We start from the raw sequence: 27,985 nt of genomic DNA on the forward strand, positions 1-27,985 counted from the left end.
GCAAGTGTGAGAGATCACTGATGTTTGTCCAACACTGTAATTGCTCTGACCGTCCTTCAGAGGCCTACCCAGTAAAGAAACGCAAAAGAATAACGCACCTTACAGTGCTTTAAGGCTTTCAAACATGCAGCAGCCTAGGAGGCTGGCAAAGGATTTGCAGTCATCCTGTCTTGTTAGTCCTCGGCAGGCAAGTTGCTGATTTATGTACTTTGCAACACACACATAAGCTGTTTATTCCAAAGGCAAGTCTAGCCACTGACCCCAAGAGCAGGCGGTAACGCCCATCTTGCACACCTCTGCCTCTACACCCCCATTAGGATATGGAAAATGTGTTTGGGCTCTCCCTTTGTAGACAGAACTGTTTTCTCAATGTAAGATGCTAACTTTTACTGGATGCAGCCAGAGCTTGTGCTCGGGGCAGGGGCAAGCCTTGGGGTGGGAGCTCCCCTGAAATACCTGACCTGCCAAAGGCGTGGATGCTGTTGACACCTGTGGGGAGCAGGGACAAGGGCCTACATTGCCGACCTCCCACTCCGACGTCAGGCCAATCCTGGCCGGGCAGGGGACAGCTGTATCTCCTGCTCTCCCTCCTGGGAAGAAGACGAGACCCGAGCAGCCACTGGAGCGGGCAGCAGTGCCCTGGCCCCTCTCAGCCCAGGCCCCAAGATGGCGCCGCCCCACCCAAGATGGCGGCGGGCGGGCGGCTCCCCCGAGATGGCGGCGGGCGGTGTCGCTCCGCCCCTTTCCCCGACCTCCCCAAGATGGCAGCGGAGAGCCACGCTCCTCCCCCCTCGCCCGACCTCCCCAAGATGGCGGCGGAGAGCCACGCTCCTCCCCTTCCCCGACCTCCCCAAAATGGCGGCGGAGAGCCTCGTTCCTCCCCCTCGCCCGACCTCCCCAAGATGGCGGCGGAGAGCCGCGCTCCTCCCTTTCACGGCGGCCCCGAGATGGCGGGCGGCGCGGAACCGGGCCCGGAGCTGGAGCGGGTGGTGGAGGCGTTGGAGCTGCTGCTGCGGCGGCGGCAGCCCGCTGGTCCCGGTGAGCGGGACGGCGAAGCCGGGCCCGGCCCAGAAGGTGCCCTACGACCGGAGACGCTGCGCAGCAATTCGGCGGCCCTGGAGGAGCGGCTGCGGAGGGCGCCGGGCTGGGCGGCGCTCCGCGGCCTGCGCGATGCCGTGCTGGCCCGGGCCCCCGGGCTGGCCGCCGGGGCGGCAGGCGAGGCCGACCCGGGCTGGGCCGCCGCCTGCGGGCTGCTGGCGCTGCTGCTGTGCCTGAAGGAGCGGCTGACCGCGCTCGCCGCCGCTCCCGCCGCCCCCGGGGCCGGGCCCGGGTCCGCGCCGCCGCCCAGCGCCGACACGTTGAGCGTGGGACAGGGCCGGGCCGTGGGGCGGGCGCTGCGGGCCGCCGTGGGCCTGGGCCTGGTGCCCTACCTGCCGCTGGGCGTGGGGCAGCGCCCGGGGCCCCCTGCACCGCCACCGGTGCCGCCGGCCAGCAGCGGGGCCCGGCTCCACGCCGCCACCGTTGCCCTGGCCGAGCTGACCGAGCACCCCACGCTGGGCGGCCCGCTCCTCGCCCGACACCTCGGCCTCCTCCTCGCCGGTCTCTGCCTGCTGGGCCATGGCCCCGCCGCCCACAGCGAGGTCCGTGGGTCCCCTCTCCTCCCGCTCCCCCTGCGTGGTTTGGTGCCGGCACGGGCACCCGGCCCTGCCAAAAAACCGTCGGGGTCACCGGCCTCGCCAGAGCCTGCCCGGCGGCACCGCCGCATGTGATCCGTGGCCGTGCTGGGCTCCCGCTCGCTGAGCCCCCACCGGGCCGCCTGCCCAGCGTCGGCTCCCATGCTGTGTGTGTTCATCTCCGTGCAAGGGAAGAGATTGGGAGCTGGGGAGCCCGGCGAGGGGCTGGAGGGGCACTGGCACACGGTCAGGACCGGTGGGCTTCGTGCCGGCGGCCAGGCTGCTGTCCCCACCCCGGGGTTTGTTTTTTCCAGGGTGTTTCAGAAGTGGAGCGAGCACGGTGCCAGGAGGCCCTGCGACACATCCTGGACCGCGTCTACCAGCCGCTGGCGGTGCGGGAGCTGCTCGTCCTGCAAGGCCGGCCCAAGCAGGTACCCAGCGGTGGTGGGACCGTCCCCAGCGCGGGGTGCATACCGCCGGCAGTGCCGGAACTGTTTGTTCCCGCGCTCCGAGGGTGCCTTTGCTGCTCGCCTGCAAATGTTCTTACACCTTAAAAACCAGTTTGGTGCAGCACTCCCATCCCCGAGTGCTGTGTGAACGTGCGGGCGAAGCCGCTGGGCTTGCGTCACTCACGCGGCGGCAGCTCGGGCCTTGCTGTAGAGGGGTGTGCGCGCGTGGGTGTGCGCGGATTCCGGGACTCTCATCGTGGCACGTGCCGCCTTGGCTTGGCAGTTACGTCCGCTGTGCCTGGCTGAGCCAAGCGGCTTCTCTTCCAGAACCTGCCCCTTTCCACTTGAGGGGACGAAGCGGCGCTGCCTCAGCACCGGCTGCTCTTTGTGGCTGTTTCTAAGGCTGCATGGTGGCAGTGGGGAGATGGAGATGGGGAGTCAGTGCTGTCTGGGGAGACCTTCGCGTTGTGTTTAGAGAGTCCCTAGGGAAGGGACCGCATCCCAGCTCCAAGCAGGTGCTGTGGGTGGGCGCGTGCCCACCTGCCATGTCACAGTTCGGGGTCAGGATGCGAGCAGCTGCTGGTGTGCACGCGGGTCAGCATGGGGCTGCTGGTTCAGGCACAGCTCTCTGCTGCACATTGACCCTCCGGCTGGGATTGTGCATGATTCCCAAGCTGGCTGTCCCACATGCAAGGGCTGCAGAGGGTCTGTGCAAGGAGCTTGCTTGTACGGGGCAGCCCTCTCAGTGTGTGCTGTGGTTCTTCCGCGCAAAAGCAGGGGTCTCCTGGTTAAACAAAAGCCAAGCTGACATCCCAAGCTGATATTTGCACAGTGCCCTTAATAACATGCTTTTACTTTTGGTCAGCCCTGAAGTGGTCAGGCAGTTGGACTAGACGATCGTCGTAGGTCCCTTCCAACTGAAAATATTCTGTTCTATTCTGTCCTCCCCAGCATAGCAGTGCTGGCCTGCCTCACTCCTCAGGGTGTCTGAACAAGCACCTCCATTTGAACTGCTTGCTTTGTGGTTTGCAGCCTCCAGACAGCTCTGCTGTTTGTGCCATCCTGGGGGAACTGCTTTGCTCGACCAGGGAGCCTGCGGGCTCGCAGTGCCACCTCCGCAGCCCAGCGGTCTGGGCTGGGTCCTGGCAGGGGTCGCTGCTGCGGACCTCTTACCTGCATCAAACCCAACTTGTCCCCTGAGCTCCCTGTGCATTGTTTTGGTAACAAGGCAGTCAGAGCTGCTGCCTGACCCTGAGAGGCTTTAATTAAAGGAGGGAAGCTCTGCACGAGGGGATGCTCCTGGGAAGGCTGGCCTCTCTCATTAAGCCCTAATTTGCTTTGTGCCACTGGAAGAAGAAGTGATTTATTTAAAACCTTTCCCTGTCCTGTGTTCCTATCTGGTCTCAAGTCCTGCAGGGCAGAGTGCAGGCTGTTTGCCTGTTAGTGGGGGTTTGCACAGGAGTGTGCAAATATGCTCCTTAGCCTGCTCCTTTGTTTCCTTTCAGAGTCCTCCCTCTCCTGGGGAAGAAACAAAGCCGGCCCTTGTGCGGGCTCCGGCATGGCTGCGGCGCCTTTGTGGTCAGCTGCTCTCTGAGAGACTAATGAGACCCAACGGGGTTCAGGCTGTGGTTCGGGGCATCATGGAGGGAACAGGCGGTGAGTAGGGTGCTCTGACGCTGCTCTTGGCTTTCAGGATAGCAGATGAAAAGAGACTGTGATTATGTGTCTGAGACGTTTCATCCCATGAGAGGCCCAGGAAAGACAGTGCCATCAGAGCACTGAAATGGGAAACAGCTTTTGTCAGGCCAAGCTGACTCTGTAACAGTCACGCAGATTTTGCCTCTGACTATGCTGAACTCCCAAACGGTGAATGCCTTCCAACTGCAAATGCCTTTTGTTTGGTGTACACCATCATGTTTGAGGTCCAGACTGAAGGCCTCTGAACTCATTTAGTCTGTTTATGCCTCCGTGGGGTTGCACCTTGTGCATGTATGGAGCGCAGTTCACTCCAAGGAGCTGCACTGGTGCTGGTTTGGTGGGAGCTGTGCTTGGTGCTGGGCTATGAGCAGGTGCAGGTGGAGTGAGACCTGTCCCGCTCCAGGGCTCAGCAGCCTTGCTCCTCTGCTCTCCATTTCCCACCAGGGAGGGAAACTGTTGCTCTCTAAAAGCTGAATCCCACAGTTTTTAGTGCCAAAGCCTCCTCTGGCCAATACCAACCTGATGCACTGTCCAAACATGACCTCCTTCCACCTTTTGGCTCATACACCTACTTGTAGAAGTTTTTTTTTCCAGTATCAAAGGTCTTGGGCAATAATTTTTCCCCTTCTGTCATTAAATTCAGATGTCACCTGGAAGATAACTTGGTTTAAAGAGAATAGTGAAAGCTAGAAATCGAATTTTGGGCCAGAAACATCTGGCTTCAGCCAAAAATGGCCCTGCTGTTTGCTGTCAGTCTGAGCTGATCTTGGCTTTCTGCTGGTGTAGCAGGTGGCACTGGTGCTGAAGCAGCAGCTGTGGACTGGAGAAAATGTGACACGGTTGCAAAGATCCTGGCTTCCTGCCCGCAGCAGTGCCTTTCCCTTGAGGACTACTACAGACTGGTATGCCCCCAGGTAGGTCCCTCTCTTCCCCTCCCCGCAGCATGCTGGCTCTGGCTGGGAACATGGAGCCAACTCCTGGCTTGGAGAGTGTTGGTACTGCTGCTTCTGCTTGAGTGTGGCCTGGCTTGAGCCAGGAGAACGTGACGTTTTTCTGCTGCTCTGGCAGTGGTACGTGTTTCCACCCTACTCTTGAATTTTCCATATTTGATTGAAATGCTGGTTAATGTTGCCTGATCGCACGAGCTGTTCAGCACTGCGCTATAAGGAGCTCTCTGCTGTGGAGCTCTTGCTTCCAGCCTTTGGCTATGGGAGTGGTGCAGGCTCTTGGTTTGAGCCCAGAAACGCATCCTGTGTTAACATGCGCACGGAAGGGAGACCAACTCTTCCATATGTGGAACGTTGTGCCAAAATGTCCAATAAAGCAGCATGCAGGAGGCTCCTCAGTCTCCACTGGTGGCTGCAAGGAGATGGCCTGCACCTCTTCTGAGGGGCTGCTGATCTTTATTCCTTTATCATGGACTTTCCTTCTAGATTCTGGACTTGCTGCACATCCAGGACAAACTGACAGCGCGCCAGTTCCAGCGAGTGGCCACCACGACGCTGCTCACCATGGCGAAAGAGCACCCTCAGCTGGCAGAGAAGCACCTGCTCCAGCCCATGTTGGCACCGCTCCTGCGATGCTCAGAGACAGCAGGTACTGGCTGGTCTCTGCCAAGCCCCAGATCGGAGAAGGGTCTGGTTTCTCTCCTCGCTGATCTTTGTCTTTCCATCAGAATTTTCTCGGGCTGGTGGCTGGGCTGCTGAGCGTGCAAGCCCAGCTCTGTCAGTTGTGAACATGTCTGTGTGGCTGGGTACACTGTATTTACTAGCACTTGAGTCAAATTACTATAGTGTGAGAGCCAAGTAGTAGGGCTTCTGTCATGTACTCTTTGGGAAACTCCCAGTCTGCCAGTCTCCTTTTGGGCTTCCGGACAGAAGCCATCCGTTCCCCATGCTGACCAAGCAGCTCTCTGGGGAATAATCCATCAAGAAGTTGTGGTCTGCTTTGATTTGCTTGTAACTTTGTGGAGTTTACAACACTGCAGTGATATTTAGCACAGCTAATGAGAGCTCATTGGTTCCCATGCTGCCCTGATGGAGGGAAAGCAAGAGAAGCATCGAAGTGTTTTCCAGTGCTGGGCATGCACGGGTTGCTGTTCTGCTGGAGGCTTCTCGGCATGTGGGGGTGCTGATATTTTTGCCCTTTGTTTTCAGAGCTAGCAGTGGAAGATTTATCAGCAGGGACCGTGCTGGTGACAGAGACAGAGCTCAGCAGCTGTGTGGAAGATGTGCTCAAGGTATCATGTCTGATTTGGGCCTGAGGGTAGGCAAGAAAACTACTTTAAGAAAGAGCTGGTTTGAGACTTTCTGAGCAATTCAGTGTATGTGTTAGACCATGACAAAAAACAGCATCTCCTGCAGTTGTGACGCCGAGGCAAGGCTGAGAGCTGCACAGAATAACCTCGTATACTGGTGGAACTGCAGCTTATGCTGAATACCAGAGGCACTGCCCAAATCCATTCAGGCATTCTCATCCTAAAACGTTTTGCAAGATGGCAGTGAGCCCTTGCTCGTTGTTTTTTCCCCCCAGTGTCTTTCTGGTATGTCAGAGTAAGAAGAGTCTGAGCGGTGGGCTGGTAGCCAGGAGTCTCCATGGTGTTCTCATATCCTCTTCCTCCCCTGCAGCAAGACTCTGAGCATTGCTAAGTTGCGCAGCTTCTACAGGACCGTTATGTCTGGATGTACTGTCAGAGCAGCTTCAGGACTTGGGCTGTAATAGTGGAGCAGGCAATAGTAGAGCAGGCAGTGCGGTAGGCAGGAGGTCCTAGTCAGGAGTACCGCTGGCCTGGCACGCGTTGCCTCAGGCTGTCAATCCTGGTCTGAGATGATGCTGTTCGCCTTCCAGTGTCAGAGTTGTGCAGCTGGTCAGAGGGAAGGATGGATTGCAGGGAATCCTGCAAGTGCTGAATCTTCAGAGGATGCCCGAGCTTTCCTCTCAGGCTGTCACTGGTCCCCCTCTTCTTAGTGCCTCCGTGCCTCAGTTTCCTTCCTGTAGAGCATGGATAATATAGTGCATACTGAGCCCAGTGTTACCTGTGTAGGAGGAAGAACCTGCTGGGAGCTGCTCTCCCTGCCTCTGAGGTCTGCAGAGGGCAGCCTGAGCCAGACTGCTGGAGCTGGAAGCCTTTCTACAGCTCCGCAGCATTAACCCCACGCAGAGGGATGGGCAGCAGCCAGCTCTTGAGTTGGGCCAAAATGCTTCTGAATGAGTGACCTGGAAAAGAGGGCACTTGAGGTATCGGCAAGTGACCGGCTGTGCTGGACTGCTCAGCCCTGCAGTGAGGGCAGCTTGGCAGGGTCTCCGGCTTGTCACTCGGTGGTTGTGCAGCCAGTTGGCAGCGAGGCATTCGCAGCGGGTGCCATGAAGTGAGCAGATTTGGTGCGGCTCTGAAGCTACTGAGCTGTTACCGGGTTGAAAAAGAGAGCGAAGGTGAGCTGAGAGGCATCGCAGAGCTGCGGGGAGAGGTGGTGCAGTTGTCCTGGTGGCTGCTGTTAGGAAGCAGAGAGCATGTGAGTACAGGGAAAGGAGGGTGGGCAGCAGCTCAGCCACAGGGGAGATGCTGTTAGTGGCTGTGTCCTCACCTCAGGTGTCCCAGCTTGGGGGGATGATACTGCTGCTGGTCCCTATGGGGTGTCCCCAGCGGTTCATCTTCCCCTGCTGATATCTGTCGGGGGCTAACGGCATTACAGTCTGTCTAGTCCCATTGGACAAGTCAGGTAAATTGGTAATGATGAGTAAGGAAAAGTGAGTATCCTGTTTTGGAGGGACCATTCTGAGCTGAACCCCGTGACACATGGGTTTCCATGTGCATGAAGTTAATTTTAAAACCACAGGTGGGTAATCCTTCAGCAGCTGCTGCTGGGTGTCCAACCACCTCCTCTGGAGCTGCTCTTGGTGCAGGATGGTACCTGGATGCAGTGGTGAGGCCTCAGAGCTGGTCTGTGTGCCTGGCTGCAGAAGCAGGAGGGATTGCTGAAGCTCAGCAGCTCTCCCAGCCCTGATCAGGTGCTGGGGGACAGGGAGGGTTCAGGAAAATGGAAGGAAACTTGAGTGTCATCAGAGAAACACTCTGGCTTTGCAAATAACAGACCAGCTTCTGTGCTAGAGGAAGTGTCTTGTGGGCAGGATGGTGCAGGTTTAGCAACTTCTGTGGAGCCCCTTCCTGGAAGGGGTCCCTTGGAGTGACAAGCAGGGTGTTCAGCAGCGTAGGTCTTGGCTCTGGCATTTGGGGGAGAGGTGGGGTCCATTCTTGTGTTCCCTGTGAAGGAACAGGGCATTTTGTGGAGGCCTCTCTTCTGAAACCTTCCCTTATAGCTCCTTTTTCTGCTGTTCCCACCAGTATCACCAGTGCCATGCTGCAGGCTTTGCTGCCTGCCCTGACAGCAGCCCAGCATTCTGCTGCACGTTCCAACCCAGAAGGACATCTCCAGCCCAGGAATTCAATTTTCAGAAGCTGGTGACTTGCTTACTGGCATGCCCCTAGGCAGGCTAAGCTCTTAAATGCTGTGATTGTTGTAGTATTTTGCGTAGTAATGATCTGTTGTAACTAGCTGGCAGGCAGAGACCAGTCTGGAGGGCTGCTCTGCGGCTGCCGTTCACAATGCGGGTGCTGGGGGAGTTTGGGGCGGATCCCTCCGTAATGGCATAGTGCTGGAGGCCTGACAGCAGCCAGATTAGTGACGGAGACTCCAGCCTGCAGATTTGCAGGGGTTTCTTGCCTAGCAAGTGTCATTTGATGCTGAGTGAGAAACCATCCTTGGGGCTTCATCAGGGAGGCTTTGTGTACAAAAGGTTCTGGTTAGAAGGAATGGCTCCGTGGGGATTAGCACAGGAAAAAAGGTCTGTTTGCATCAATACAGCAGGGCAGAACATTATCAGGACAATCTCTCTCCTAGCCCTCCTACCTGGGTTGTCGCACTGCCTGGAGGAGGCAAAAAGCTCTTTGGTCTGTCCCCAGGGCACTTCCAGCCCTGGAGCAGGTGATTGCTCTCCAGCTGCAGAGGTCAGAAGGCCTGGGGAGAGCTCTGGTGTGAAGGGACAACATCTTCTGAGCAGGTAGTTCACCAGCTGACACAGCTGGAAGTCCCTTGGAGAACTTGTGAAAACACTTTATCCACCCACCCCACCACCAGCCCCTGGTTCTTTTTTGTAAAAGCTAAAAGCTATTGAGGGTGGTAGAGCATGCTGAAATGAGGACCTGAACACAGCAACCCTGAGTAAAACCTGAGTCCAGCTGGGCAAGGCTTGATATTTAACCATTTTCTAGACTGAGTTTTCCCAGCATTATGGCTTTGACTGAAAGCATCCTACCTGGCTATTAGTTTTAGACAATTCCTTTAAAAGGATTCAAAAGGAAACAGAATGTCGTAAGACTTCTGTGAGTGTTTTTCCTGTGCTGTGTGGGCAGCAAGGTGGGACCTGTGTGCAGTGAGCTGGTAACAGTGGCTTGCCTGGGAAGGGGGTGCTGGTTTCATGGAGGAGGGCATTGACAGTGATTCGGGAGGGTGCTGCTTGAGATAGAAGAGAAGAACATGGCCCTACAGCCTCCTCAAAGCCCCTGCAACCCACTTGCTCAGCTCAGCACATGACAGCCCAGCTGCCCTGCTAGGGGCTGATCTCTGTATTTGAGATTTGGCTCTAGGTGCAGTATTTCCATAAAGATTTGCTAATTCAAAGGTGCCTGTTGCATCCCTCTTTAATGCAAGACCTTACCCCTAAGCAGCAGACTTCCTGAATAGCTGGCTGCAGTGTTCCTGTAGCTTGGAGCCCTGCTGTGGTTAAGCAAATGCTAGGAGAAAGATGGTGCTGAAGGCTGCTTTTTACACAGAATATGGCATAATCAGGGAAAACAGGCTCCAGACTGAAAGGAAGAGAGGCTGAAAACCTTCTGCCATCCTCTCTGGCAGCAGCCGTTCTGCGCACAGACGTACTTTTTGTCCTTCCCTTTGCCTTCCCTCTGCTCCATGCAGGTGTTTCACTCTTTTTCCTGTGCCCTTCTCTCTGTAGGTGTATGTGGTTGGAAATGACAGCTCAAGCCTGCTGCTGGGATCCTTACAGTCAGTCCTGGGAGTGGTTTTTTCCCTCTATTCCTTCGCCAAGCAGAATGTGTCATACTTACGGTAAGGAAGGATTGTGCACAGCTTTTTCTGGGGTTTCATCTTCTCCGTTCTGCCCACCTCCAAAGGACGTGCTCTATATGGGCACGTATAGGAGCCGAGACCAATTTTCTCATCCTGAAGAGCTCTCGTTCAAAGTAGGTAGTAACTGCAGGCATAGGCATGGTACACGACCTTACTGGCAGAGCTGTGCCTGAGGAAGCAGTTCTTGTGCTAGTTTTTGTCTTCCCTGAAGCCAAAATGTTTGGTGTAGAGGCAAGCGTGCCTTGTGGGAGCCTTGGAAGCACAGGTTAACTCTTAGTGTCTGCCTAGGAGCAGGGACTGTGATTGTGGATGGAGACGGTGATGCTAGGACCTGGCTGGATGTTGGAGGGATCTGCATACCAGGGATCTAAAAACAGGATAAAAACCTGGATAAAACAGCTTGAGCACTGGCTCTTGGAGATACAAGATGATTCTTCTCCTATCTGGGATCAGTCTCTTCTGATAAAGCGCATTTCCTGCTGCTAGGCAGCTGTCCCTCGTGCTCTGTCCAGCTCCCCCATGACTGATGTATGATGGCAAGCGCCATATCTTTTGGTCATGGTGGCAGGGACAGTGGTGACCAGGTGCTGGCTGTCCTCTCTTCTTTCTCCTCCTAGGCTTTCCCTGGGCTGCCCTGAGTTTGGGCCAGCCTAGTAAATACGCTTCTGGTGGATTTACACTTTGCTTTGGTGATACTGGCATGTGGGTACTGGAGGCTTTCCCTAAAAGGTCTGTGTAGACACGGCCTCTGCTATTATTAAAGACATCGTTAATCACTTCAAAGAGTAGTGAGTGCTGTGGCAAGTTTGTAGAACAAGCCAAGTTAACACTGCTGCTGGGTGAACAGAGTCACTGCTCGCTTCTCTCTTTGCAAAGGAATTTGGCAGGGGTAACTAAAACCACAGCTGCCTGGAAATGTTCAGGTTTCCAGACCTCTGGCACAGCACAGCACTGCTACTCCACCTCATTAACCCGCATCTTTCCTTGGCAGGGGTTCCCACGCCACCTTACAGTGCTCCCCGTCTCCTTCCTCCTCTTCCTTGGCACAGCTGACAGTTCTGTGCTTTGTCATGTTGGCATGAAGCACCAGGCACGGCGTGCTGAGGCTGCGTGGAAGCGGCTGTCCTTGTACAGACACGCTGTTCAGACAGTGCTCCCTTCCTCGCTAGGCTGAAATCTTGAAGGACCCAAATCCTTCCATCTGGGAATGCCAGAAGGACAGGATGTGCTGCTGATCCCCTTATAAATTGAAACAAATGCCATCAGCCAGAGCATCCTAAGGAGTGCCCGTGGTCACTCCAGAGCACTCTTTTTTTTTTTTTTTTTTTTTCTCTCCACCCCGCGCCCCCCTCGCCCCAAGACGCGTGGTCCCGTTGCAGTGCTGGTGTGCAGGGAGGGGTGTGGCAGGCAGAGCAAGGTGATCACTGCTTTCTCTCTCCTTGCCAGCTCCCCATGCCAGGAGATCCTGCTGTGGTTCTTGGAGAAGTCGGAGCGAGAGGTGTCGCTGGCCGTGCTGGAAGGCTTTGCAGGGCTGAACAGCAGCGTGCACACCCTCCACCCGCGGTGCCGGTTCTGTGTGGGCAGCGAGGGTGGTGCCACCGTTGCAGTGGAGGAGGCCATCAGGTGAGTGCTGTTGGGGCAGTGCCAGGCATGGAGGGCAGTCCCCAGGTATCATTCAGCATGTAGGGCTTTCCACAGTATGCCTGGCAGAGGGAGCCCAGGCAAGCATGGGGCTGCCGGTGCCGTCCCACCACAGTCTCGTCCCCTCAGCCACCCAGGTAGTTGGCTGTCTGCGTCGAGCTCGGGCAGGCGATGCTTCCACACAGCCTCCAGGTTCCCTGTACACGGCGCAGAGCTCTGACTTTCAGCCCTGAAAAGCAGCACACTCTGAGCATTAGTGTGTACTCTCTCTGTGCTTTTCCTGAGTCCCGAGTCCTGCCTGCAGGGTGTCTGGGAATGGGACGTGCTTCTTCAGTTCCAACGCTCCCCAAATTCAAATTCCACCATCCAGCCTGAGGCTGTCTCGTGGCAGATTGTGGCTGCGTGGAGTGAGTGAAATCCTTTGGGCACAGGAGGCACCGTCGCAGCAAGGACTCTAGCAATGCCAGCGTTGCGGAGCCAGCGACTGAACTCCCCTCCTGCTCTTGCAGATGGCCTCTACAAGTAGAGGCAGAGCGTGGCCATGTGGGGAATAAACTGCAGCCATTAGACTCCAGCCACGCAAACTGGGACTGTTCAGCAGTGTGACATTTGGTTTTAAGAGGGGTAGCTGTTAGCTGGCAGGTACGAGCCCGAGGCAGTGCTATTGAGCAGGCAAAGCACACAACTCCTGCCCAGGAGTGTCTGTGGGGTGGGTGTGCCGGGAGCTGTGTGCATCCGTAACAAAACACTATGCAAATATGCTTGTTTTGGTTTCATTTCAATCTATTCCTGACCTGAATTAGAAGAAGGTCTGCCCTGGGGTCTGCACTGGTTAAACTGGCTATACTTTTAAAATTAATCCTTAATGGCCATGGCTCTGCTTGTGTCTGTCCTCCTTTTATGGCTATGACTGGTGCATGAATTAGCCAGTGTTAATCCCATTCTTTGTAGCATGGCTGGATTAAACATGTGTTTTGCGCTCATGGTTCCTGTTAATGTTATTCCTTTAACGAATGCAGGTTAATTAATAAGCTGAGCGCGTGATCATGTAGACCAAATGAACTGAGCAATAGTTTGGCTTGGCTGCCTCCAGGCTTCTGCTTTCTGGTAGTGCTGTGAAGGAAGGTTTCCAAGAGAAGGCAGAAGTGAGATTTGACCTTGTCATGCAGTAGTTTAGAGCCAGCCCTGGAGGGCGTCTGGGTACGTTCGTGTTGGTGACACAGTGACCTGTTTCAGCGATGAAGATGAGGCCCTCTACCAGAAAGTTTCCTCAGAGCAGTGCCATGTGGAGAACTTGGTGGAGCTCTTGTCTCACTGCCAAAAAAGTGGTCTAGCCGGAGACTTCTTCATCCGCTGCCTGAAGGTAAGGGCAGGCAAGTCTCTGGTTGTGGCATATCTGCAGAAACTGTTTCCCTGGGCCAAGTGGTCTGTGTGACAGACGGCAAAGGAGACTGGTCATCCCCTTACATGCCTCGGGAGTGCTGGGCTGGGGTACGGCACACAGTGGAGCAGTCCTGCTGCGTGCTGGGCAGGAGAGTGTAGGAGAGGGAAGCAGCCCTGGTCCCTGAAGGGATTAACCCTCGTTCCCCCTGGACTCTTTTGACAACAGGAACATGTCTGAAGTTTAATGGTGTGTTTAAGGCTGTGAATAATCCCTGTTGCTTCCTTGGCTCTAGCGGAGGGGCCCTGGCACCTGCTCCCTTTGATCCTGCTCAGAGCCCCTGCAGTTCCCTCCTGGCCTTGCCTGGGCTGGGCTTTCTGTGCCCTTGCTGGCAGGTTGAGCTTCAGCCCGTAGTCACGGGGGGTTTGCGGTGTCCCGGGTGTAGGGAAGCTGCTGTGACAAATGGGACACCCAGGAGCTGTGGGCAGCTCTCAGAGACCTTGATGTACTGAGTGGAAGGTCCTGGTTGTGTGAGGAGTCAGCACAAACTCTGCAAAGGGGATGGAGGTCCGGGTGCCTTTGTGAGCAACCACTGCCAAAAGCAAGGCTGCAAGCAGAGACCCAGCAAGCCTCACAGCCCAGAGGATGGCTGGTCCTGGGAGGAGTGCTCGGTGGTGCTCTGTGTGGCATCCATGGGGATGGAGGTTTGCCAGGGTTTGGCCTGGTGACGAGTGTGCGTGCGTCTGGAAAGGGATGAGGCTGGAAGAGGGGAGGTAACCAGGAACCCTTTGCAGCAGGGTGAAGGTCTGGGTAATATGGACCTGCTGGGTGGTGACCACAGTGTTCCTGGCACTGACTTGCCTCTATTTAACCATTGCCTCTCCATGTCCTGGCAGGCGCTGACTGAAGTGGCTGCGGAGGACGAGGCGGCTTTGAACTCGGCTGCGGTGCCTGGCGGGAGTCTCCTGGAGCTGGAGCAGTACCATGCCGAGCAGAGGAGGAAGCTGCTGGTCCTGCAGCTTGTGGCCACGCTGTGTGAGAGCGTCTCGGACACCGTGTTCACAGATATTGCTCAGGTTGGTCATGGCAAAGCCCTGGGGGATTGGCAGCTGGAGCACGTGGCAGACCGAGCTCTGGGCTGCTGGGCTCTAAGGAGGCAATGGCTAAGAAAGAGCTGGAGAAAGCTAGAGCATCCCCAGGAAAAGCAGTTTATTGATTCAGTTGCAAGTGTCTCAACAAGACACCGTCCTCTGCAGTGCCAGCAGGAAGGACAGAGTCAGCTGCAGAGACAGGATGGAGCAGCCCAACAGACATCTTTGTATTTGTGTCCATGGTTGTCTATTAAAAGCCAATAGAGTAGTCTGTGTGTTAATCAGAACTCTGACTTACCAGCTTCTCATCTTTATTTTGAGCAAAACTTATTCCTGAGTTTAACAAAGCTTAAAGACATCTGTACCTGGCAGACCTTATTGGTGAGTGCTTGCTGCCTATCCGTGGTGTTGGTGCCTGGTTTTTCTGGCACATCTCAGCAGCCACCTCTGGGAGCTGTGGTAGCTGGGCTGCCAGCTGGATGAACACAGCATTGCTGCTGTGTCCTGCTTGCCCCTTGTCCCTGAATAGGCCATTCGTGGTGTTTCTGTGGTTTCTGCTGCTGGGACGCCCGCACCAGCTGGTGTGTCTGGTCATCAGGGTTGGTGTAACTGTGCTGATATGGTTGACGTTTGTCCATGTCTTCATGAATGGGCAGCCACAAGATTTATTAAATATTATATCAAAGGCCAGCTGGTGTTCCTTGAACCTGGTACCAAAAAGGGTTGTTAAAATATGGCACTCTTGTCCTTCCTGAGCCCATGCTGCAGCAGCGCTGAAGGGGTTGGCTGTCCTGCACTGTGCCAGGCCAGGAAGGCTTTTGGGTGCCAAGGGCAGCACAGTATTCCCCATCAGTCTATTTTAACTTCCTCATCCTGGGTTAAATTTATTTTTTTTTTTTTTAACTCAGTGACCTGGTTATGCCAGTTAACTCTGACTGGCTTGAGCGGAGGCGGTCACTGCTAACACAGGTTTCCTCACTTTTCTCTTTGGGACAAAGGAGTCTTTGTGTGCGCTCTGCAGTGACAGAGGGGACCCAGCCGGTGTCATTGCGGCGGTGCGGCAGCCAGCACTGCTTTGTCCTCACCTGCCTCTCCATCACACCCACCCACGCAGGACTGGCTCTGCTCCCTGGGCCAGAAAGGATTTTGGGGAAGGATTTTGCTGGGTTTCTGGGTCCAGCCCTGAGTCTAGTATAAAAAGAAACAACCACCAAAAAAGAAACCCAGACAAAAAACCCATTATACTTCCACCTGGGGGTTGTATTTCAGGGAGGGCTCCCTCGGGTTGGGACAGGCAGTTGCAGAGCTGTTTTTAAGCAGGTTCTGCAGCACAGGGTTCCTCCAGGGTGTTTGTTCTTGCTGTGGGCACTCCGGTGTGTGGCTTTGTGCTTAATGGGTTGGAGCAAGCAGGATCCGCCTTCCCAAAGCCAGACCCCAGGAATGGCAGCAGCTGTGGACCCCCTCAGTTGCACAATTTATTTTATTTACATTCCCCCCGCCCCCAAGTTTCATGAGATTGACTTGATTTCCTTGATACGCCAAGGATGCTTTCCTCCTGCATGAGACAGAAATGTGCCTCAGTGTTTTATTTTTTCAAGCTTTTTTCCCCTTCCACATTAAGGTGTTTGGGGTTTTTTTCTCCTTCTAGATGGGTTTTTTTTTCTCCTTCTATATGAGGTTTTTTTTAAACTTTTTGTTTTTCTCAATAGGTATCTACTGATAGATTATTTATTGATTAAGTTCGTATTTTTTTGCATTAAATATAATTTCAACCCATTCAGTTTGTGTGTCGCTTTTTTGTGAGAGCAGATGTTCAGACACTTGTTTTTACTTTCTTGCTGTTTGATGGCATTTCTTTTCTGGACTAATCAGCCCAGAAGGTACCTAAGCCTTTTCCGCAGCCCCTCCCAGCCAGCCTCCCTCCTTGCTGCAGTAGGGATGTGCTTAACGAAGCTGGCAGCGATCGGCTCTCCTGCTGCTGAGGAATTGCGTTGCCTGCACCCAGTGCCTGTGCCCTGGAGGCTGGAAATGTGGGGTTTGGTGCAATAGTACCTTGTTGCCCTTGTACTTTGTTTTCCAAAATAGGAGCAAAATAGTTCCTCTTTTGCAACATGCCTGCTATGTAGGAACGACCCTGATCCAGCCCCTTCCCAACAGAGCTGGCCCCAAGACGTGCAGTGAGCTTGCCCCAAGCCGTGTGGTGCCAGCACAGCTGGCAAAGGCATGGAGACAATAAACTCGCTAATTTGAAGATCCTTTAGAAGTGCAGGAAGCCTGTGGTATCAAAGGGTTTGGTGCCAAGTGTCGAGAAGGCAACAGTGCCAGCCAGCCAGGCGGGATCGTTATGGGGTTGAGGGGAAAAAAAAAGTATTGTGAGAAAATCACAAGTAAGCGACACACGTGGTGAATGGCCTGGCTGGAGTGTTGGATGTGTGTGGGTAAATGGTGTCTGTTCCTGGCCTGGGGCAGGGGCAGGGAAGGGGCTGAGTTCTTCCCCAGAGCTCGCTGAGAGTGCAGGCAGGCGTGATTTTTTTTGTTGTAATGAAGTTTATTGGAGCTGTGCTAACTCCCTGCTCAACTCTGTGTCTGGCCGTCACTGCTGTGCTGTGTGCCGGCTGTCTGCAGTTCTGATGCCTTGCTGCAGCCGCGTACACTTTAGCTCTCGCTGTCACTGCATCTACTTGAATTTTCCAAGCCCAAGCCTTTTTCCAGCACAATTTCATACAAACCCTTCATGCTTCCGCATTGCTGTCGCCACCCTGACCTTCCCTCTCAGGCCCATCCCAGTTGGCTTCCCAGCTCCCATCCCATAGCCATGGCAGGGCAGGGACAGGGGCCAGAGAAGGTACTAGGCTGCCTCCCCCTGCTCCTGCAGCCCCTGCAGGGGCTTCTCCTGCTGAGAGCAGCCACCACAGTTTAACCATCGCCTTGTCCTGAGGCTGTGGCAGACAGGGAGCATGAGCTTGCTGGAGCCCGGCGGCTGTGGTTGTGGCTGTGGTTGCCCAGGCTGTCTGGCTCAGCTGCCCTCCCAGTCCGGCTCCCAAAACCCTTGCCTGCAGGTTCAGACAGCCCAGTACAGGGCTGGGGGCCGCAGCCCTGGGAATTCAGCCTGTCCATGCTGTTGCTGGAGGGGTGGGCAGCGGTTCAAGGGCTCCAGCACCCCCTGCAGCTGCCTTGGGAGCCCCGTCTCCCTCCTGCATCCCCAGTGCATCCACAGCTGGGCTGCACCAGCAACCCAGCCGTCCCCCAGCTCACTGGGGCTCCCTGGTGCTGCTGACCCCACTCACCTGGGCTGGGGGATGGCAAGGGAGCTGGGAAGGCAACTGGGATGGGTCTGAGAGAAAAGGTCAGGTTGGTGGCAGCAACAGGGTAACCTGAAGGGTTCGTACGAAATTGTGCTAGAGAAAGGTTTGGGCTTGGAAAATTCAAATAGATGCAGAAGAGACAGCGAGAACTAAAGAGCACGTGGCTGCGGCAGGGCACCCCGAGGTGCGGGCTGGGGCAGGCAGCAGCAGCCTCCTGGGAGAACCCTGGGGATCCCCTCTCCTAACTGCTCTTCCCCACGCTCTCCGCTGGCAGGTGGAGGAGTTCGTGGCAGCCATGCTGCAGCGGGCCTGCGTCAGCCCGGCGCGGGGCCCCGGCGCGGCGGTGGAGGTGCAGACCCTCACCATGGCCATGGGGCTCGTGGCCGCCATGCTCGGCGGAGCCGTCCAGGTGAGGGGGCAAAGCTGGGATGCTCGGGGGGTGTGGGGAGGGGGGAGACCGGGTACAGTCCCGCCATGCTCAGCCGTGGGGTGCTGCAGCCGGTCCTCTGGGGTCTGGGTGCTCCCTGGGTTGGGGTCCCTGTTCATTCCCAGTGTGTATATGTGTCTGTATATATACATACATATATATTATTTTTCCTCAGAGTGGTTCCAGGGTGCTGGCCAAGGTTTTGATCCCAGCAGGGCACCCCTGAGAGCCTGATTAGTTAATTTATAATCCAAAATCTGCTTCCAAGAAGGCACTGACAGAGCAGTGTGGTCACGTACAGCGTCTTTAAATACCAACGCTGCATCCTCTGCATCCCTACGTATCCACAGGCTCCATTTCTGGAGCGCAATGAACTTCCTGCTGTGGGCTGTACCGTTCTTGAAAATCCTTTATAAAAACAGTACATCACTCGGTTACCCCGTTATACAGTGTCAGCTGAACTGCCATTGGGGAGCGATCGTACGTTCATTAGTGCGCTGCAATCACTCCGGCTTGCACTTACATCACTGAGCTGCTAGGGTTGCTTCATCCCCGGACCTGCCCAAAGGCAAATCCAACTGTTAATGGAAAAAGATAATTTATTGTGTCTTATTGCGAAATTCCTAACATTCAGAAAAGAACATTATTGAGTTGGAGAAAACTTAAAACCAGAGTCTTGCAGCTCTAATGGGCCCCCTCCCAGGCGAGCTCCTGCTTCCGCTCTGGTGTTAATAGGAGCAACTTAACTTGGCAAATTGAATGTCAAAGGTTTCGGAGGCAGCTGCAAAACTGTTTGAGTGTCAAGGGCCAAGGGTTTTTTTACACAGTCATGCAAAAGCTCCCCAAAATCTCCGCTAAAGCATCACTTTTCAGGTCTTCCAGCTCAGATTTTGCTGTAGCAGTTAAATCCAGGTTAGGGCAGGAACTTCTACCACCTTGGGCACTCCTGCAGCCTTGGGACAGGTCACAGCTGCCTCACCTGGAGCTTCCTTCCAGGCAGGACCGAAAGCAAACCCCACATGGAGCTGGCAAGGTGGTGGAGGGATGTCCCCGGCTCAGCACTCATGCTGAGCATGAAGGTCCCGCATAGATACGGCTCTCCTTTGGGCTCTTGCCCTTCCCACCTTCTCCCGCAGCACCTCGGGGCCAGGCTGGCGCGGTCGCAGCTGTTGCCAGCATCTCCCCTGCCAGAGGTGCTGCAGCTGGGGTCAGCACTGGGGCCTTGGGGCATCGCTGGCGAGAGGAGCTCGTGGTGCCTGGAGCCCGGTTTGGGGGGGCGGGGGTGTAGGGCGGCCGGCTTGGCACTGCTACAGGGCTACAAAATGGTCTCTGGGCTGCCTGACTCCGTTGCCAGGAGCATCCCAGGGAGCAAAACTCCATTGCGGCGATGCCAGGGCTGCTTCTCTCCCTCCTGCAGCTGCAATCCAGCGACTTTGCCGTGCTGAAGCGGCTGGTGCCGTTGCTGGAGGAGCTTTCCCGCACCTACCCCGAGCCCCTCACCCAGGAGCTGGCTGCGGACCTGCGCATCGCCATCTGCACCCACGGAGCCTTCTCCCCCGGGACAGTGGGTGCCGCTGCCGACGGCGTGCTGGGAAAGAAGCTGGGAATGGGAGCGCAGAGCCCTGGCGGAGCCCCAAGCCCAAGGGGTGGCCGGGCACCGGCACGGCACGGCTGCAGCAGCCCCTCGGCTCCCAGGGAGAGGAACGAAGAGCAGAGCATGTGCCATGAGGCTGGCGGCACAGGTCCCGCTCCAGCTCCGTGTGCTGACAGCCCGGCCCTGGCTGGGCTTCAGGAGCTCCTGGTATCAGCCTACGACCCCCAGCCCCCCAGCCGGGCAGCCGCCCTGCGCCACCTCTCCAGCCTGATCACGCAGCGGGATCCAGAGGCACTTCGGCTTCAGGAGAAACTCCTGGAGGTACCAGGCTCCCGCCGCGGTCCCCATCCTGCTCTGTGGTGCAGAGCTGGGGCTGAGCATGCCGGCAGGCTGGGGTCGGTATCACCAGAGCCCTCCAACTTTGCCATCACCGTTGGCTAAAGGCACCAGGCGTAGAGGGACCAGGGCTGCCAGCCCGGTGTGGTGCAACTGCCAACTGCTCTCCCTCTTCCTCGCAGGTGTTCCTGGAGAACGTGCAGCACGAGGATGCCTTCGTCTACCTCTCAGCCATCCAAGGTGAGCGATGCCCAGCTGGGGTGAGTGCCGATGCTTCGTAGGAGAAGGTTTTGTGCTGGGGGTGCTTTGGGCAGTGAGAACAAAGAATGGCAGAGCTGCAGCTGGGCCAGGGACTCAGCATCATCTTCCCTCCCGGACCGTGTCTTTGTGCCGTTCAGTCAAGCCTGGAACCACGTGCATGCTCTGCACCATGTTCCTGAAGCCGGCGGGCTTCGTCTCCCAGTTGTGCTTACTCAGTGGGTAATTAGTTCATTTACCCTGTGACTGAACTCCTGATCTGCCCAGACCACAAGCGCCTTCTCGATGGAGCCGGAGCCTGAGGCGAGGGCACCCTGGGCAGGTTCACCCTCAGGGCATCCCCCGGCCAGTGGACACCTGGGAGCCGGTCACCATCCCTGTGCCACGTCCGTGCTGCCAGCCTGGGGCTGCAGTTTCAGCACGGTGTGAGCGCAGCGCCGGCACCCCAGCCCTGCACCCGGCTGACATTTTGGCTTGCTGGTCTGTTCAGCTGAGGCTGGCAGAGGATCTGGGGCTGTGGGGACCCACTGGTGCTCCCTTGGGGCTCTGCCACATCCATCCCCATGGCCATGGCGGTAACTACCAACCCGTGCTGGCCAGCCATGTGGATATGGAACGACGGAAGCATGTTGTGGGTTGGTTCCCCGATCCATTGCATCTCATGGCTTCACAAATTGCTGCCCCTGCTGAGGAGGGAGAGCAGCGGTGGGCACACATCCAGCCCTGGTGCTGGTCCTGGCCGTGCAGGCAGGAAGTGGAGGGTGGCAGGGTGCAGGCAGCAGGCTGGCAGGAGAGCAGCATGCCGCTCTGCTCACTGCTGGCTGCCCTTCTCTCCGTGCTGGGCGGCTGCTGGGGGCACCGAGTGCTGCCGCTGCTCACGCCGCTTCCAGGGAAACCTTGGGTCCGTGCTTGCTCAGCGCAGCCCCGCGGCACTGGGCTGCCCGTTGGGATTTGCAGGCAGGTGCCTCCACACCTGGGATAACATGGGTGTCCTGTGCGGCAGTGGGTTGCGGTGCGCCGGGTTACGTGGAAGGAAGGTGCCATTCCTGTAGCCCAGAGTGATACTGGCCCCGCCAGGAGCCCTGGTTGCCGTTGGGTAGGTAACCTTCAGCAGCAGCTGGAAAAGGAGCTTATCACCATGCCTCCCTCTGCCTGTACGGTCTTGAGTGGGACGGGTTTGTCCTTGCCCCGCAGGTGAAACACAAAGGCTTCAACCGTCCCCAGGTGATTAATACACCCTGTGCAGCTGCCTCCGTGTTTCGCAGCTCGGCTGCGGCTGTGATTAACCGTGACGCGGTTCCTTGCGGCAGTGACTCACCCAGCCCATGCTGCACTGGCAGCGGCACCTGCGGCGTGCCATGCGCGGTGCTGGCAACTGTGCCAAGCGGGCTCCCCAGTGCCCTGGTCAGGCTCCCCACCACAGCGGCAGGGCTTGCCTGCCACCCGGCCGTGCTGGGGCTGGGACCGGAGACGGCTGTCGTGCCACTGCTGGTTATCACAGAGCCGGGCTCTGGCAAGGTGATACTGGAGGAGAGGTTGCTGCTCTGCCAGATGTGCCCAGGCTTGCAGAGGGTAACCCACACCGGGTGCCCTCCGATAACCAGGGAATGAGGTTGGAGGTGAAGGCGGCTGCTTCTGGAGGGCAGGGGAGCTGGGGCTCACCGTGACTCAGCGCTTGGCACTGCCGGGGCAGCGTCTGCCATTTGCCCTTTCCCTGGAGAGCAGCTGCCTTTTCCCGTTGGAGAGGTGCCCGCTGCCCGGGGAGCCTGGTGACGCTGGAGCCCTGGCCGGCACTTGCCCCCAGCCCACGTCTCTAAATGGATGCTGAAGCCAGCCCTGTGGCATAGCCCGGCACGCATCCCATGGCCAGGATCTGACCCCTCTTCAGCCCCAGGGAGATACAGCAGCCACAGGGCAAACTCAGGCTCTGGATCCCAGCCTGGCCAGGCAAACCCAGGGGCTTTGTGGAGCCCCGGCGGGGCCAAGGACACACCAGAAGCGTGTGCCCAATGGCCGGGAGCTGAGAGCAGTGACCAGACACTGTGCCTGAGCATCATCTGCAGTACCTGGCTGCCCCGATGCTGGGCCAGCCTGGGGTGAGCCCCGCAGCATCTGACGGCCGGCATGCCGAGTCGACACTCAGTCAATGAGCATTAACCAGCAGCAATTAGCGGGCACCTGCTGCCAACTGCTAAATTATTTATTTTTCAGCTTGGCACCCAACCAGACCTGGTGCTGGGCTGCCCTGGTGCTGTGACTTTGTGCGGAGGGGCTGCAGGATGTGCTGCAGGGCCAGGGTGGTGCACAGGGTCCCGTGGGTGATGGCTGCACCGAGGGCACCGGGGTGGCACAGCCGGCGGCGGTTCCTCTGCCAAGGCTGGTGGCACGTGCCATCCTCATGCCTGGCCCTGACCTGCGCTTTCCTCTTGCTCTCCCGCCCAGGCATTGCCCTGCTCTCCAGTGAGTACCCAGAGCGGATCCTGCCCGTCCTGCTGGCACGGTACAGGGGCCCGGCACAGGGCATGGAGGATACTGCGGCCGCCATCACCAGGATGAAGCTGGGCGAGGTGCTGATGCGTGTCACCCAGGTGCTGGGTAAGTCCGCAGCCGCGTCCACAAGCCCGGCAGTGGCGGCCGCTGCCGGTAGCCATGGCACCGCTCGGCCCTTCGCTGCTCTCTGCCATGCTGCCAGGTCCAAGGGGTAAAGCCCATGGGGGCTTTTTGTTGTCTGAAGGTGAGAACCAGCTCCCACGGCCTCGCTGCAGGGGGGTCTGGAAGCCGAAGAGAGGCTGGCCGGGGTTTGCCAGCAGGCAGGAGCAGGGCAGCAGATCCTGCCAGCAGCCCACCGTCCCCTCGGCCAGCAGCGCTGGGCTCAGAGACTGCTGGGAAGCGCCCGGACACGCAGGGCTGAGGGGTAAAAGCTGGATGAGGTCTTTCCGGCAGCCACTGTTGGGACACGTCCTAAAGTGCCTCATCTTATTCCCCGGCAGAGGCCAGGCCAGCGAGAGCACGCAGCCGGAGTGCTCCGTGGCCAGGGAAGGCGGCAGCCGGTCCCCAGTCCCCGGCCGGGTGCTTTGTTCCCCAGTCGGCCGTGGCAGAGCTGACCTCCTCCTGCAGAGCTGGGACTGCCCGAGCCCCGCGTGTCCCCTGGCTGTGGTGGCATCCCTGAGCTCTGCCGGCTGTGGGGCATCCCACTGGGGCCAGTAGTCCCTGGGCCAGGTTGTGCCGCTCCCCTGCCCTGCTGCCGGGAGGGGGACAGGGCATCCTACGGACCAGCAATCCCATCGTCTCCCCGTGGAGCTCCAGCGAGCGGTGTGAGTGGCAGCAGAGCCTCCTGGTCTCTGAACTCCCCCAGGCAACGTCCACGTGTCCAGCCCTCCCCTTGCCTGGCACGGCAGCCGCACCGCGCTGGGTTTCCCTCGGCAGCTGCCCACGGCACGGCTGGCAGCGGGATGGTGGGCACGGCCTCCGCTGCGGCTCTCCCCACTCCCCATGGTGCCTCTGCCGCGGGCAGCAGCTCTGGCGCGTCCTGGCTCGCCTGCGTATTTATAGAACAAATCGCATGAAGTTGTTTTTGTTGCAAAGCTTCGGGATTCAAGAGTGAGGTTTTATCCGGCGCTTCCAGATACGCTCTGCTCTGTACAGCAGCGCTGCTGCAGTTTGGAGCTCTCCTGCTGCTGCCCGACGACTGCTGTGCTTCACTTCTGCCCCATCCTTGTCCCTGTCCCTGCCTGCCATCCCACTGGAGTGGCTTTTTTCCCATCCGGGAGGGGATTTTGCAGCAGGTGCCTATCACCCGGCAAACAGCCGGTGTGGGCAATGTGGCTGGAAGCACACGGCAGCCCCGTCCCAAGCGTGTGGCATCATTCCTCTGCCTCCAGCAACACAGGGCCGGGCACCGCGCAAGGGTTCATGGAGACCTTGCACTGACCCAATTAGCTTTAGCTGCAAACCCATTAAATCTGCTCTGGGTGTGCCACGGCAGACCTTTTCCCTTCTCTGTCAGGGAGCATGTGCCTTGCTTGCTGCAGGAAGGGAAATGCTTCGTGCTCTTTCGGTGGCCGTCTGGCACAGGGCTGGTGTGCTGCTGGCTTCGAAGGAGGTGTATCATGCTCAGATCATCCAGCACTGCTCGGACTGCTTTAATACCAACCCTCGGGGTGCAAGCATGGAGCAGGCCACGTTCTTGAGCAACCTTGGCCGTCCTTGGCATCACGGTGCTGCCCCGAGCTCTCCCACCTTGTACCACACAGGAGCCGTCCCTGCCCCCCGAGCGCGCAGTACTTTAGTAAGAGGGAGCGCCATGTAGGAAAAGTGAAGCTAGGATGGGACGATCCTACAGAAGGACCCGTCTGCCTGCCGCCTTGCCTGTTCCTGCCCAGCTCTTGGCCATCGCATGCAATATTTCCCCTCCTTGCACACAGACGGTGCTGCCAGGCTGTCAGCGTGCCGGCAGTGCAGGGGGCTGGCCAGTCCCCAGCACCTCGCAGCAGCGGCCCCGAGCCCCTGTGTGCAGGGTGATGGGCTCCCTCCGCTGCCCATAGGGTTTATTCCTGTCCCGGCATCCCGGGGCTTCCCAAGGGCATCCCGGGGCATCCCACTGCCTCCATTGGCTGCAGGACACCAGCATCCCAGGAGCTTCCAGAGCTCGGGAGAGCCAGGAAACCACTGAGCTCATGGGTCGGCGAGCCTGCCAGGGCTTCCTTTCCTACGTTACTCCCAGGCGAGTGCCGCCCTGCGCTGCCCTCAGCCGGAGCAGCCCCTGCCCGGTGGGAGCCGTGCCCACGCTGTGGGGTGCGCAGCCGCCGGCCATCCAGCTCGCACAGGAGGACCACACGCCCGGGGTGATTGTACATGCTGGTCACGGGCTCCGCGCGCCGACCTCTAATTAGGCGGCTCACACATCCGCGGCGCCTGCGTGTGCTAATTGGGGTGGGGGGTTGTGCGGCTGAATTAAGTGAGAAATTAGGCTTCGCACTTCGTTTCTGCGCGCTGTATCTGCGATCACCTCTGAACGGCCCCGCGGGAGCCGGGAGGACGTGGGATGTGCCGGACGGCCCCAGACAAAGGTCTTTTCTGTGGGGTACGTGCCACTAGAGTTTGCAGGCGCGCCAGGGGACTGCGCCGTGGCATCCTCATCTCTGGCATCACCGTGGGCCCCTGGCAAGGCTCCGTCTGTGCCTCGCCCAGAGCTGTGCCCAGGTCCTCACGCTGGGCACAAGCCACGCTCCAGTTGTTGCATCCAGCTGTTTGGCGGTGCTGCGAGGCAGGGGGGCCCGATCCGGCTGCTCCCAATGGAGCCAGGTCTTTGGCAGGAAGGGGCCGTGGGTTTTTCCTTGCCCGTGACGTGCCGCTCTGCTCTCTCTTGCAGGGGACATGGTATTCAAGTACCGGGAGCCGCTGGTCCAGGCCTTCCTGCAGGGTGCACGGGACCCCGACAGCGCACTGCGGGCCAGCAGCCTCTCCAACCTGGGCGAGCTCTGCCAGCGCCTCGGCTTTCAGCTGGGCTCCATCGTCCAGGAGGTACCGGCTACATCCCAGCCCTGCCGGCCCCTTCCCTAGGTCCCTGCCTGGGCAGCGTGGGGCCATCGCTCGTTAACGAGGGTGGTTCGTTAACGGATGGCAGGGCTGCTGAGTGCTAGCTGCTGGGGACACAACAGCCTGGGGGTTGCCATAAAGGACATGAGCGATATTTGCTGATATTGCAGAGTATAAAAGTCACTGGACCTGAAGCAAACACTCAGGAAATTCTAGCCCTGATTTTTAGGGCTAAAAGCTTTATAATCAGCTAAGGATGTCACTTGTGCAGGGAAGCAGTAGCCCAAGGACAGGCAGTGGTGCCTGCTCCACCCATGGCAATCACACTGCAGAGGAGACCTGGGGGCACAGTTAGTATTTGCCAGAGACACCTTCTCCCCCACTTAATGAGACCTCATTACCCTTGCCGTTACCAGGAGGCAGCTGACAGCTGGCGGGGAGTGCAAGGTCCTCACCCTGGCTGCAGGATTCCACTGAGATGCGGCTGCTGGAGCCACCAGAGCTGTGGTCTTGGTGGAGTGAGCCCAGCTCTCGGGGGTCTTCTCCCCAGAGGGCTGAGGGGGGCTTGCTGGGAGGTGCCGGCATCACGGTACAGCAGCCCTCGAGTTGGTGGGTCTGTGCCCCCATGGTAGCCAGAGCTTCAGCCTCCCGTGCCTCCCAGAGCAGGAGGGAGGTCAGGAAACATCAGGGATGCAACGCTCAGGCTTCTTCCCCGGTCCCCACTCACAGCCGCTCGGCATCGGTGGGGTACTGGCAGCGTTTGATGAGATGCCAATGCACCACACGCAGCTATTTCGGGAACACGCTAGCTCTGCTAATTCTCCTGGCTGTCACTGCCGGGAGTTTAATTAGGTTCCTTTGACTCTGCCCGCTTTTTATAAAGCTTTCCAAGGCTTCTGCATGCCACCCGGCCCCTGTGAGAGGGAGGGCTGCTCGGTGTCCTATGCCCTGCAAAAAGCCAATCCCCCTGGTTGGGTGCTGGCAGGGGAATGCGTGGCTACCCCAGGCTGGGTGCAGGACTCCCATCCTCATCCTCCAGCCCCAGGCCCCCCCAAGGGAGATCCCCACCACTGTGGCTGGCTGCTCTGCCTGGTCCCCCTGCGTCCCCTGACAGCCCCCTTGCCCTGTCCCCACAGGTCACCTCCTGCTTGACGGCCATAGCCAAGACGGACCCCAAGGCGGAGGTGCGAAGAGCGGCCGTGCACGTGGTGGTACTGCTGCTGCGGGGACTCAGTGAGAAGGCCACCGAGGTGGGTCACCTCCCCACTTGTCCTTGGGGCAGGGGCAGCCTCTGCCAGGCTCCTGGGCATCCCTGGGCACCGACACAGCACTCCTCAGGGATAGCTTCTGCCCCACGGGGACTGCAGGGCTCATTCCCAGGCAGCTTCCAGGGAAAGTCCCATGGGACCGGGACATCCAGCTTGTGCCTCTCCCACCAAACGCCCCCCCCCCCAGTGCTGGATCCTTCCTGGGGCAGAGGGGACTTCACGGGGGCATCCCTCTGAGCTGCTTGGCCATGCCATGGGGCAGTGCCATGCCGTGGGGCAGTGCCGTGCTGTGCCGCAGGGCACTGCCAGCTCTCAGGAGCCGTGGGAGTTGTTTGTCACTGATTTGACTTGGAAATGCCCGTTTTTTCCATGGGCCGTGGCCTCCCTCCCCGCTTCCCAGCAATGAGCGTGTTGGGACTCAGCTCCCATGGAGGAAACAGCCGGTTCCCCATGGGAATCCCCGCGGCAGGGATCTCTGCTTCCCCTCATGCCCCCAAGCCGGAGGGACGCCGCAATGCGCTGCTGTGCTGGGCTGCACTACTGGCTTCTGAGGAAACTGAGTCACAGGAGGGCCAGGGCTCACGCCTGAGGCAGGGTGGTGGTGGCGGTGGTGGTGGTGCCGCCGTGTCCTGGCACCGGCAGCATTGGTGGAAGGGGCAGCACCGTGCCTGCCAGGGCATGCCGAGGGTTGCGTTTCGGGTTGTTGCAGTTGCGGGCGAGATGCTGGTGGGTGCTGATGGTTCTCCTGCCCGCTCTGCCCAGGTGCTGCAGGACGTTCTGCGGGACCTCTACCGCCTGCTGAAGCACGTGGTGGTGGCCGAGCCCGACGGTGCAACAGTGCTGCACGCCCAGCTGGCGCTGGAGGAACTGGACACGGTGATGAGGAGGGTCCTCTTCCCCCCACAGGCGCTGGAGAAGAAGATTGTGGTGCTGCCGTAGCAGGGCACAGAACAAACTCTTCCTGCTCTGGCATCAGGGCCAAGCGGCTCCCCGAGGGAAAGGGTTCGCTGTGCCCCCGGGATGACGCTGGCGGGCGCCAGCCGGGGAGGAAACCGCAGCCTGGGGAGGGCAGGCAGCTGCCCCCAGGCTCCCTGAGGCTGGGGTAGTGTGGGCTTGCTGGGACAGGGCGGGGGATTAAACAGAGACATGCTCAGCCCTGTGCCCATGACGTCTCTGGGAGCTG

At 58.1% G+C, this 27,985-nt stretch overlaps 1 protein-coding gene across 2 annotated transcripts; it reads left to right on the forward strand.

Moving 5' to 3' along the window:
* The first annotated feature begins 239 nt into the window (after nt 1-239).
* On the forward strand, nt 240-27,936 carry TANGO6 (transport and golgi organization 6 homolog). Of its 2 annotated transcripts, none has more exons than XM_049804338.1 (17): nt 240-1,640; nt 1,988-2,104; nt 3,628-3,778; nt 4,610-4,734; nt 5,254-5,416; nt 5,977-6,059; nt 9,830-9,942; nt 11,410-11,586; nt 12,841-12,967; nt 13,882-14,061; nt 17,656-17,790; nt 19,226-19,723; nt 19,921-19,978; nt 22,439-22,591; nt 25,368-25,519; nt 26,671-26,784; nt 27,565-27,936. In XM_049804338.1, exons 1-17 carry the CDS (start codon nt 477-479, stop codon nt 27,739-27,741), a joined length of 3,687 nt encoding a protein of 1,228 aa, XP_049660295.1. In that variant the 5' UTR covers nt 240-476; the 3' UTR covers nt 27,742-27,936. The 2 variants fall into 2 exon arrangements, with proteins under 2 accessions (XP_049660295.1, XP_049660294.1); XM_049804337.1 differs by having other exon boundaries at nt 241-1,640; nt 4,607-4,734.
* Nucleotides 27,937-27,985: the final 49 nt, after the last annotated feature.

Source organism: Accipiter gentilis, chromosome 7 (genome assembly GCF_929443795.1).
Source record: "Accipiter gentilis chromosome 7, bAccGen1.1, whole genome shotgun sequence".
NCBI classification, from domain to species: Eukaryota; Metazoa; Chordata; class Aves; order Accipitriformes; family Accipitridae; genus Astur; species Astur gentilis.